The following is a 13,128-nucleotide window of genomic DNA, read 5'->3' on the forward strand; positions in this document are numbered from 1 at the left end:
ACTCCTCAGCTCACAGCTCACCAGGGCCAGGAGTGACCAGCAGGACTGTGTTTCTATGCTCCTCAGCTCACAGCTCACCAGGGCCTGGAGTGACCAGCAGGACTGTGTTTCTACACTCCTCAGCTCACAACTCACAGCTCACCAGGGCCAGGAGTGACCAGCAGGACTGTGTTTCTACACTCCTCAGCTCACAGCTCACCAGGGCCAGGAGTGACCAGCAGGACTGTGTTTCTACACTCCTCAGCTCACAGCTCACAGCTCACAGCTCACCAGGGCCAGAAGTGACCAGCAGGACCGTGTTTCTACACTCCTCAGCTCACAGCTCACCAGGGCCAGGAGTGACCAGCAGGACTGTGTTTCTATGCTCCTCAGCTCACAGCTCACCAGGGCCTGGAGTGACCAGCAGGACTGTGTTTCTACACTCCTCAGCTCACAACTCACAGCTCACCAGGGCCAGGAGTGACCAGCAGGACTGTGTTTCTACACTCCTCAGCTCACAGCTCACCAGGGCCAGGAGTGACCAGCAGGACTGTGTTTCTACACTCCTCAGCTCACAGCTCACAGCTCACCAGGGCCAGGAGTGACCAGCAGGACCGTGTTTCTACACTCCTCAGCTCACAGCTCACCAGGGCCAGGAGTGACCAGCAGGACTGTGTTTCTATACTCCTCAGCTCACAGCTCACCAGGGCCAGGAGTGACCAGCAGGACTGTGTTTCTATACTCCTCAGCTCACAGCTCACCAGGGCCAGGAGTGACCAGCAGGACTGTGTTTCTATACTCCTTAGCTCACAGTTCACCAGGGCCAGGAGTGACCAGCAGGACTGTGTTTCTATACTCCTCACCTCACAGCTCACAGCTCACCAGGGCCAGGAGTGACCAGCAGGACTGTGTTTCTACACTCCTCAGCTCACAGCTCACCAGGGCCAGGAGTGACCAGCAGGACTGTGTTTCTATACTCCTCACCTCACAGTTCACAGTTCACCAGGGCCAGGAGTGACCAGCAGGACTGTGTTTCTATACTCCTCAGCTCACAGCTCACAGCTCACCAGGGCCAGGAGTGACCAGCAGGACTGTGTTTCTACACTCCTCAGCTCACAGCTTACCAGGGCCTGGAGTGACCAGCAGGACTGTTTCTACACTCCTCAGCTCACAACTCACAGCTCACCAGGGCCTGGAGTGACCAGCAGGACTGTGTTTCTACACTCCTCAGCTCACAACTCACAGCTCACCAGGGCCAGGAGTGACCAGCAGGACTGTGTTTCTACACTCCTCAGCTCACAACTCACAGCTCACCAGGGCCTGGAGTGACCAGCAGGACTGTGTTTCTACACTCCTCAGCTCACAACTCACAGCTCACCAGGGCCAGGAGTGACCAGCAGGACTGTGTTTCTACACTCCTCAGCTCACAGCTCACCAGGGCCAGGAGTGACCAGCAGGACTGTGTTTCTACACTCCTCAGCTCACAGCTCACCAGGGCCAGGAGTGACCAGCAGGACTGTGTTTCTATACTCCTCACCTCACAGTTCACAGTTCACCAGGGCCAGGAGTGACCAGCAGGACTGTGTTTCTATACTCCTCAGCTCACAGCTCACAGCTCACCAGGGCCAGGAGTGACCAGCAGGACTGTGTTTCTACACTCCTCAGCTCACAGCTTACCAGGGCCTGGAGTGACCAGCAGGACTGTTTCTACACTCCTCAGCTCACAACTCACAGCTCACCAGGGCCTGGAGTGACCAGCAGGACTGTGTTTCTACACTCCTCAGCTCACAACTCACAGCTCACCAGGGCCAGGAGTGACCAGCAGGACTGTGTTTCTACACTCCTCAGCTCACAACTCACAGCTCACCAGGGCCTGGAGTGACCAGCAGGACTGTGTTTCTACACTCCTCAGCTCACAACTCACAGCTCACCAGGGCCAGGAGTGACCAGCAGGACTGTGTTTCTACACTCCTCAGCTCACAACTCACAGCTCACCAGGGCCAGGAGTGACCAGCAGGACTGTGTTTCTACACTCCTCAGCTCACAGCTCACAGCTCACCAGGGCCAGGAGTGACCAGCAGGACTGTGTTTCTACACTCCTCACCTCACAAGAACTGCACACCTGAAATCATGATTTTTCCCATTTCTGTCCTAAATCAGCATGGAGAATTTTACAGGCTGAAAAAGGCACATCGCTTTTCATTACAGCTATGTGTGCTTGTGCTTTTGATCAGGTATATCTTTTCCACAAACGTGCACATCGATTTTCTGTAAGCTTTTTCATCCAACATTAACGAGCTCCAGGCTCTGATCTTATTCATTAGCAGATCCAGCTTTGGGGAGCTGAAGCCGCTGAGCTACAGATTGTTATTGGAACCCGTTATTGAACTGAACGCTGGATATTAAAGCACAGCGTATCCCCAGGGAGACAAGAGGAAAGGAGGGACGCAGTGCGATTTGAGTCCCGCGGCCGTCACAGAGGGGCAGGGAATGCTGATAATCAGCACATTTCCCTGTAAATCATTCCCCGTCCTTCCGGAGACTTCGGAGTGCGTTCCACTCGCAAGCTCCCCCTGTAGTGCCAGCGTCACCCCAATCAGGGCTCTGCCTGGCGCGGGGGAACCTCTCTGCCCGCCGGCAGGGTGCCCGGCCGGACAGACGAGTCTCCGGCCACACTGGTGAGTGCAGCCGAGCAGCAGGTTTCCCCCGGACTGGAAGTTATGGGCGGCCGTGTTCGTTCAATGAAAACGAAAATCGGGCCGTGCTTTCCATTGCCTGGGCGTACAGTACGTTGTATGAAAAGCGATCGTTTTTAAACAGAGAAGTAAGAGTTTCTCCTTCTTCATTTGCAGCGCCTCGCTCTCAGCTGGGATTTGGACGCCGATCTCACAGTAATTTACTTATAGAGCAGCATTAACATGCAGCGCGGATCCAAAGGCCAAGGAGGAGTTTCTCAGCGTTATGAAAGCAGATGTAATGCAAGGCTCCCAGGAAACACTTTGACAAATAGAGTTTGAATACTTAAGGAGACAACGAATTTTCACAACTTGTTTGTTAAACAGCCGAGGGGCTGGGATCAATTAAAGATAAGTGTGTGTGGCTCAGCATCCTGAGAGGAAGAGCAGCAAGCAGCACTGCAGTCTTCTGAAACAGGCAGCTTGACCGAAGCTTTCAACCAGCTTTAAACAAGGAGGTCAGAGCCGGCGTATGGAGGTGTAGGGTTTAGAAGATAAATCCAGGGTTAAGAACAGTGATGCATCGTGAGTACGCATATCAATCAACTGTTTGTCCAATCACTGCTCTACAGGGGACAGAGCTGCTAGCTTTGACTTAATATGAGTAAAAGGTGAAACGACAGGTTGCAAGACAGTTTAATCTCTTGTAGCGTTGGGCCTGGATGGAGAGTTCATTTATACCCATAAATCATGCGGGGATCAATGCTCATTTGCGTAAATGTATATTTCTCACTGAGACCTTTCAACTTTTCATGAGTTCCTCAAAGAAGGAACTGGCGATTCCAAAACAGACAGAAAGAGGAAGCTGGTCTCTGACAGGTCCAAGTGTGACGAGTACAACTCTCCCTGCTGGGATTTGTTGCTGGTGACTCGCAGGCTTCAAGCATGCGGTGCTGCTCCTTAGACACAGGATCAGAGGATACAGTTCCTTTAGCCTGTCAGTGTAGGACAGCCCGTTAATACTTGTATCAGGTCTCCTCACAGTCTTCTCTGTTCAAGACTAAAGAGACTCAGTTCCTTCAGCCAGTCAGTGTAGGACAGTCCCTTAATACTTGTATCAGTCTCCTCACAGTCTTCTCTGTTCAAGACTAAAGAGACTCAGTTCATTCAGCCTGTCAGTGTAGGACACTCCCTTAATACTTGTATCAGTCTCCTCACAGTCTTCTCTGTTCAAGACTAAAGAGACTCAGTTCCTTCAGCCAGTCAGTGTAGGACACTCCCTTAATACTTGTATCAGTCTCCTCACAGTCTTCTCTGTTCGACTAAAGAGACTCAGTTCCTTCAGCCAATCAGTGTAGGACAGCCTGTTAATACTTGTATCAGTCTCCTCACAGTCTTCTCTGTTCAAGACTAAAGAGACTCAGTTCCTTCAGCCTGTCAGTGTAGGACAGCCTGTTAATACTTGTATCAGTCTCCTCACAGTCTTCTCTGTTCAAGACTAAACAGACTCAGCTCCTTCACCCTGTCAGTGTAGGACAGTCCCTTAATACTTGTATCAGGTCTCCTCACAGTCTTCTCTGTTCAAGACTAAAGAGACTCAGTTCCTTCAGCCAGTCAGTGTAGGACAGTCCCTTAATACTTGTATCAGTCTCCTCACAGTCTTCTCTGTTCAAGACTAAAGAGACTCAGTTCCTTCAGCCAGTCAGTGTAGGACACTCCCTTAATACTTGTATCAGTCTCCTCACAGTCTTCTCTGTTCAAGACTAAAGAGACTCAGTTCCTTCAGCCTGTCAGTGTAGGACAGTGCCTTAATACTTGTATCAGTCTCCTCACAGTCTTCTCTGTTCAAGACTGAAGAGACTCAGTTCCTTCAGCCAGTCAGTGTAGGACAGTCATTTGAGCCCCAGGACGTATTAAGTTGCTCTTCTCTCGACTGATTCCAGAACAGCACCATCTTTCTATAACATCGTCACCAGACCTCTACACAATATTCTAAATGAGCCATTACTAGACCTTTTAGCTGTATATCCTATATTGTTATTGCTAAACTACAGAAGTGTTCCTTGGTTCTGTGTGAAAGTGACAACAGGAGCCCACACTGCCTGGAAGAGACTCCAGCCTCCTGACACAAGATCCAGGTCATTCCCTTTGAAACAGCATGGTTCATTCCCATCCCATCATCCAGTGGGACAATTCCCGGAGCTTCTGCCTTGATGCGAGCTTTGAAAGGATCCGCAAGATCAAGTATCCACATCACGGACACGTGCACGTTGTTAATGGGATGGAAACTCTTTACAGAACAAGACTTTCCTGGGGCTCTAATGCAGTTTGGGGGAATGGGCTGTAAGTGTATTGGCAGAGGGAGGTGAGTGTTTTTAATCAGTGGCGGTGGACAGATGCTGTGAATTCATGACAGTGCAGAGGCCAACAGAAAACAAGATACCCTCCATGCTTGGGTAGGAGCAGGTTTCTTGCCATTCAGAAGGTGCTGAATTCTAAAGCCTAGTTTTCTGTGGTATTGGTGACAGTGTAATTAATAAAACTTACACAGTCAATTAATAATATTTATATGGAGGACCCAAGGACCGGTGACTCCGGGGCTGCCCTTGTGCACCATGTCCAGGGAAGCTCGGTCCGAATGGTCATGTCATGTTGGCCAGCCCCGAGCTCTGACCAGAGCCATCTGCCCAGCAGCAGGAAGACAGAAGGTCTTCACTGGTCTCGGTGATCTATGGCAGCAGAGGGCCAGTGGCAGTGCTCGGTGCTGTGCTTTAGCAATGCATGGTGTTAGGACCCAGCTCAGCAGCCTGTTCATTCGGATCCTCCGATGAAAGTGAAAGCAGTTCCCAGTTTCCAATTCAAGGGAGAACTGCAGTCCCAATTTCTCGGACTGGTTATCAAATCTCGGTAACAAGATAAATCCATTGCCAGTATACAAAAAAAATCACAAATTCTGAATTAAGCGCAAAATCGTGAACTTTGTGAAGGTACTGTACAATTGCAGCTTCTGGACTTGCCACAGGAGAGAAAGAGAGAGTTTGCAAGAATTGTGATGTGATGCCGCCCTTCCTGCTCTCTAGTCACCATATTGACTATTGTAACGCGATGAACGAGTGAATAAGTACAGATCGTGCAGCAGATATTCACAGCAGAAATGTTCCTGCACGCAGAGCTATCGGGTAAGTTGTATTTGTCGGGAAAACCGTTTCGAAGTCAAGAATAATATTTCTATTGGGTTAAAAGACGGATTCACAAGCCTGCTTGTTTACAAAGTAACAGGACCGCAACGCGTAGGTGGAAGTTTTGATGCCTTGTTCTCAATCTCAGAAAATGGTGCCACGCATACCTGGAAATTTAGTCTATTTTGTGATGTAAATTGGGGGGTCTTACACACGTAGCGGCAAAGCTTATTAAAGTACAGGAATTATGTTTGCTGCTCCCTTGCCAGTCCCTCTCTCCTTCATCTCAGTGGTGCTTGATACAGAGGGGCCGTTCCATTTAGTTCACATCTAAGGTGTTTTTCTAGCTGATAGAGTGTCCTGATAAGGAACAACTCCCAGGGCTGAGACACATCAACCACCCTAACAAATGGTCATCTCTGGCACCTTAAAGTCTGGATGAGTATTCAACATTCTGCATCCCAGCTCGAGAATTCAATTGTTGCCCCAGTTGATATCAATGTAATTCCTATGAGTAATGTACCTGCTTTTGAGTATCTAGTGTAGAAGTTGTAACCAAGTTCATTTACGAAACTGTCACGATCGCTACTCCGCCTCTTAAGGGGGCTCCAGCCCTTCCTTGTTCTGCCCCATTACCTGCACCTGTTTTAGCTCTCGCCCCACCTTAAAAGCCAGACGCAGGCGTCACCCCGACGCTTCTCATTGAATCCCGTTTCGTGAGAGCCGGGGGTCCTGCCGCGCGCGTCTGGCTCCGTTATGGTTTTAGTTTCCTGTTCCTGATTCCCTGCCCCGCCGGTCCCGACCCGGTTCTGGTTTTTAATTACTTTGGATGGATCCTCTGGTCTTGGACTGGATTTCCCTTTTGGATTTATGCTTGGATCGTTCGCCCCGGACTCACTTCCCCTGGACACCTGCTCACCTGGGACACGCCCCCCTGTCTCCTGACCCACTCCTGCGTGATATTTTTCCCTCTTGTTTCTTCACCTCCCGGATCGTGTCGTCCGCATAGGGCCCGGAAAGAACTGTTCCTGACAGAAACGGTCTAAATGAATGGTATACTGAATGTATGTCCGTCTTGGTTTGTAACTCTTTGTGATTGAATATATACCTTTTGTATTCTGCTAACCCTCACGGTAAGATCTGTTATGTATTAATAAATGTATTGTCGTGTATTAGTATCCGTGTGTGTGCGTTGCTGAGTTATGCCATAAGGTTGGTTTTCTAATAGCAATCAAAGAATCATTTTGTGACTTACTGCTACAATTAATAATTGTCCCAGTAAATGCGCAAAACCTCTACATTTACTGGTGCCTCGTGAGAGGATGCCTACACACATTGTGAGTAAATTTGACTTTTATTGCGGTTTGAAATGCACTCATCAGTGCTGATTCCTTCTAACCCAGAGTTCCCCTTCAGTACAATTTATACAGCTCACTATAACACTGGACTAACAGTCAAATTAATAATATGTATGCAGCTCACTGAAACACTGCAGTAACAGTCAAATTAAGAGTTAAATTCCTTTTTGATACTTTTAATTGATTTTTTATAAGATCAATCAGAAATACCTAAAATCCACCAGTCATTCTTGTTCAGGGAGTTATTTGTTGTTTACGATGTGCTTATTTGTCTGACAATCCTGACAATCGTGTGCTGTACTGTATCTATATCCCTTTAATTACATTTAACATACATGATTCTTGACAGTGCAAGAGTTATAAATTAAAAGCCAAGTTCCATTGTTTGAAAGCAGCACAGGAAGAGATCAGTAGGTGCTGTGGGTTAGTAGTAACTTCCTGGGTTGCTCAGGGGAGGCTCAATTCTGTAAACACCACTCCTGTCACTGTCTCACTGTGTGATGAGGCGATCAACAGCTAAACTGGCATTCAAGAGGAGATTAACCTCCTTCTTCTTCCTTCTTTGTGACTCTGTGCACAAACATCCGATCAGTCAGCAAAGCCATCTTCCCCCTCAATGTCTTCTCCCGCTGTTGTCAATGAACTGGGGTTTTACTCACAAGGAACAAAAACTTGATCTTTCTATATGTATATATGACATCTTTATATCATACATTTATTTTTAAACAGCTGAAGACTACTATTGTCCAAAATGCAATTTTTAACTGTGTTCAACATGTAAAAAGCTTTCTTTTTCAGTTATTTTTACACTGCAGTTCAATTACTCTAAAATTTTATAGTGTGTACTGTATATCATATATAAGCTCATAGAACAATAAAAGCATGAATTAGTCCAAAATCGACTAACTATGCACTCCGTCTGCGCAAATTTACAGTGATTTTCCCTGTCTATGCTAGCTCTCATGAGTCTCCTCTCTCCCACAACACACTGAGTCTCCTCTCTCTGAAGACTCATGAGTCTCCTCTCTCCCACAACACACTGGATCTCCTCTTTCCCACAACACACTGGATCTCCTCTCTGAGGACTCACTGAGTCTCCTCTCTCCCACAACACACTGGATCTCCTCTTTCCCACAACACACTGGATCTCCTCTCTGAGGACTCACCGAGTCTCCTCTCTCCCACAACACACTGAGTCTCCTCTCTCTGAAGACTCATGAGTCTCCTCTCTCCCACAACACACTGGATCTCCTCTTTCCCACAACACACTGGATCTCCTCTCTGAGGACTCACTGAGTCTCCTCTCTCCCACAACACACTGGATCTCCTCTTTCCCACAACACACTGGATCTCCTCTTTCCCACAACACACTGGATCTCCTCTCTGAGGACTCACCGAGTCTCCTCTCTCCCACAACACACTGGATCTCCTCTCTGAGGACTCACTGAGTCTCCTCTCTCCCACAACACACTGAGTCTCCTCTCTCTGAAGACTCATGAGTCTCCTCTCTCCCACAACACACTGGATCTCCTCTTTCCCACAACACACTGGATCTCCTCTCTGAGGACTCACTGAGTCTCCTCTCTCCCACAACACACTGGATCTCCTCTTTCCCACAACACACTGGATCTCCTCTTTCCCACAACACACTGGATCTCCTCTCTGAGGACTCACCGAGTCTCCTCTCTCCCACAACACACTGGATCTCCTCTCTGAGGACTCACTGAGTCTCCTCTCTCCCACAACACACTGAGTCTCCTCTCTCTGAAGACTCATGAGTCTCCTCTCTCCCACAACACACTGGATCTCCTCTTTCCCACAACACACTGGATCTCCTCTCTGAGGACTCACTGAGTCTCCTCTCTCCCACAACACACTGGATCTCCTCTTTCCCACAACACACTGGATCTCCTCTTTCCCACAACACACTGGATCTCCTCTCTGAGGACTCACCGAGTCTCCTCTCTCCCACAACACACTGGATCTCCTCTCTGAGGACTCACCGAGTCTCCTCTCTCCCACAACACACTGAGTCTCCTCTCTCTGAAGACTCATGAGTCTCCTCTTTCCCACAACACACTGGATCTCCTCTCTGAGGACTCACTGAGTCTCCTCTCTCCCACAACACACTGAGTCTCCTCTCTCTGAAGACTCATGAGTCTCCTCTCTCCCACAACACACTGGATCTCCTCTCTCCCACAACACACTGGATCTCCTCTCTGAGGACTCACTGAGTCTCCTCTCTCCCACAACACACTGGATCTCCTCTTTCCCACAACACACTGGATCTCCTCTCTGAGGACTCACCGAGTCTCCTCTCTCCCACAACACACTGAGTCTCCTCTCTCTGAAGACTCATGAGTCTCCTCTCTCCCACAACACACTGGATCTCCTCTTTCCCACAACACACTGGATCTCCTCTCTGAGGACTCACTGAGTCTCCTCTCTCCCACAACACACTGGATCTCCTCTTTCCCACAACACACTGGATCTCCTCTTTCCCACAACACACTGGATCTCCTCTCTCCCACAACACACTGGATCTCCTCTCTGAGGACTCACTGAGTCTCCTCTCTCCCACAACACACTGAGTCTCCTCTCTCTGAAGACTCATGAGTCTCCTCTCTCCCACAACACACTGGATCTCCTCTTTCCCACAACACACTGGATCTCCTCTCTGAGGACTCACTGAGTCTCCTCTCTCCCACAACACACTGGATCTCCTCTTTCCCACAACACACTGGATCTCCTCTTTCCCACAACACACTGGATCTCCTCTCTGAGGACTCACCGAGTCTCCTCTCTCCCACAACACACTGAGTCTCCTCTCTCCCACAACACACTGGATCTCCTCTCTGAGGACTCACCGAGTCTCCTCTCTCCCACAACACACTGAGTCTCCTCTCTCCCACAACACACTGAGTCTCCTCTCCATGAAAAGACTGATCTCCTCTGATCACTCTCCCATTAGGTATTAGTATACATTCTGATGATCAGTGGTTATTACACTCCACTCTTGACTAATATAGTACAGTATGTCTGTAATAGTGCAATTTATAATATTTTCATTATTTGTAGTAATGCGGTGAAAAACCTTAAAAATCACCTTTTGATTTAACAGGTGATTAAAAAAATGATGATGACAACATTACTTCCTCAAACGTCTCATTAACTTCACTGCTTACTTGTTTTGCTGCCCAAGAGCCTACTTTTCCAATATTTTGTATATATTTTTTACTCACAATGAAAATCAGGTCAACAATCAACACCAACATCCTCATCACCAACATCATTATTATTGATGTACAACTACCTGATCACAAAAACAACCACAACCACCACCAATAATACTAATAAGCCCTGTTCCCCTGTATCGCTGCAGACTCTCGAACCCGTGTCTTACCGGAGGTGCAGTTGGTGAAGAAGCGAGGGTCCAGTGCAGCTGTGTCCCGGTCTGCTTGCCCGCCGTGCCCGCTGTACTCGGCCGAGATGCGGAAGGGCGCCCATGAGAGACCCAGAGCCAGCCGCACCAGCGCCCAGCTGCCCAGGAGAGACAAGACGAGGAAGGTGAGGAGCAGAGCGCCGCGCCGGGCAGCGCGCCCACAGGGGCCCCCGGGGGAGCTGCTCAGCCCCGGGGGCGGCGCCTCGGACCCGGGCTCCATGACCCGGGCTGGGCCCGCTGTCTTTGGCATTGGGTCGCCCCGCACTGGAAGAATCCTGTCTTTGTCTCTGGATGGCTGTGCTCCTCTCTGTGCCCTTGTGTCTGGCTGCCAGCGCACTGCCTGCACTCTCTTCCACCCCGTCTGGGTGCTGCCTGAATGTACTTCCTAATTTCATTACCGGATTCAGGCTGCAGACCAATGGCCCTCTCCCCCCACCCTTCACTAGCCCTGATAAGCCCTCTCTTCCAATCCATCTGACATATTCCGTAGCTCTGCCCTCCTCTTCCAATCTCGCTCTCTTTTCCCTCTCTCTCGGACCTGTCAATTTTACTGTTATCTCACTTCAGTCAGCGGGAAAGAGCAATATGTCTCTCTCGTGTGAGAAGTGTCTATCCCAGCACACACACTGAAGACATCATGACACCACTGACTGAGCCACTGGCTGACTGAGCCACTGACTGACTGACCCACTGGCTGACTGAGCCACTGGCTGACTGAACCACTGGCTGACTGAGCCAATGACTGACTGAACCACTGGCTGACTGAACCACTGGCTGACGGAGCCAATGACTGACTGAACCACTGACTGACTGAGCCACTGACTGACTGACCCACTGGCTGACTGAACCACTGGCTGACTGAACCACTGACTGACTGAGCCACTGGCTGACTGAACCACTGGCTGACTGGACCACTGGCTGACTGAACCACTGGCTGACTGAACCACTGGCTGACTGAACCACTGGCTGACTGAACCACTGACTGACTGAGCCACTGGCTGACTGAACCACTGGAGTGATTGCTAATTACTGACTTCAGAGTCTGATTGAACATGGCTGTTGTCAGCCCTCCCGAACTTCCATTACAAACTCCATAAAATATGGTTGGGAAGCTTGTTACACACTCCCACATCCCTTTGTGTAAATAAGCGTCTCATGTTTTCATGCAGTTCCACATAGTTTCCACTTGTGCCCTGGTTTCCACTTGGTGGGTTGACTTTAGGACAGTCCCTTAATACTTGTATCAGTCTCCTCACAGTCTTCTCTGTTCAAGACTAAAGAGACTCCGTTACTTCAGCCTGTCAGTGTAGAACAGCCCCTTAATACTTGTATGAGGTCTCCTCACAGTCTTCTCTGTTCAAGACTAAAGAGACTCAGTTCCTACAGTCTGTCAGTGTGGGACTGTCCCTTAAACCCAGAAATATATTTGGTTGTTCTGATTCCAGTGCAAAAATATATTTTTGATAACATAGCAACTACCATTGTACACAGTATTCTTAAGGCTGTCTGACTAGTGTGCTGGCTAGTTTTAAGATAATATCCCTTGATTTAAATGTTGTGCTCTTGACTATACCATATTTCCCAGCATTCTGTTTGCCTAGTTTATTCAGAAGATGTCTGATTCGAGTGTTCGAATGTATTCATTTTTGACCACTTTTTATCTGGTGACACAAGCAGCTGCCTGTTGCTGCTAAGGTATAAATCAGATGCAGAAAGGTCTGATCTTCAAGGCACAGTCATCGAGGGCCAGCAGGTATCTCTCTGTCTTCTCCAGAGGGCTTCGTCATACATGTATTTCGAAAGCAGCTGTGACTTCTGGCACCCTGCTCTAATCTCTGCGATACCTAATCAGACAGTTGTCGCTGTGGCATGGATTTGACAAGCTGATTCATAATGACTTATTTTCATTCGGCTGACAATTTTATCCATATGAACGATAGTTCATGGTTCATACTTGTATGCCCAATTATGAACGCTGAAATTTTACTGGAACAATAATAATAATTCTTTACACATATATGACTGCTGGCCATATGCTAAAACAGCTCAGGTAAAGCACCCTGCTGAAGAGTACTGTACAACAGCAGCATCTCAGCAGGGATTCAAACCCGTAACCTTCCAGTCACCACTCCAGAGCCTTAACCACGCGCCGTTCCGAAGGCAGGGGAAAGGACTGCCTTCATGATGAGCTCTCAGCTCCGCTCCCCTCTTCCCGCGCAGACAGAACCTGGGGAATCCCATCCCAACGGCCTCCTTCCTCAGAAAGCGAAGCACTGCTGCAACACTTAACTCTTTGTTCCAGAAAATCTTATTCGTTTACCCCAAACCGTTACAGTATTCTAATCAAATTCATCACTTCCGTCAGTGCCCAGAAAGATTTGCCCTCGAGGCAGTGGAGGAGATCGGGCCGTATCTAACAGACATGCAAACCTCTTTCAGCCTGGGTGCCAGGAGCACAGACCGATGAGCTCTTATCACCGCGTTTATGAAAATCT

The 13,128-nt window shown here is 48.7% G+C and overlaps 1 protein-coding gene across 1 annotated transcript in view; it reads right to left on the reverse strand.

Moving 5' to 3' along the window:
- alk (ALK receptor tyrosine kinase) overlaps nt 1-13,128 on the reverse strand; it is a 261,813-nt gene that overhangs the window by 49,332 nt on the left and 199,353 nt on the right. Inside the window, exon 5 of the mRNA XM_088908651.1 lies at nt 10,595-10,731. Coding sequence (XP_088764777.1) covers nt 10,595-10,731 — 137 coding nt within the window. The remainder of the gene's footprint in view (nt 1-10,594; nt 10,732-13,128) is intronic.

The sequence above is a fragment of the Atractosteus spatula genome, chromosome 2 (assembly GCF_055471065.1).
Source record: "Atractosteus spatula isolate fAtrSpa1 chromosome 2, fAtrSpa1.hap1, whole genome shotgun sequence".
Taxonomy (NCBI): Eukaryota; Metazoa; Chordata; class Actinopteri; order Semionotiformes; family Lepisosteidae; genus Atractosteus; species Atractosteus spatula.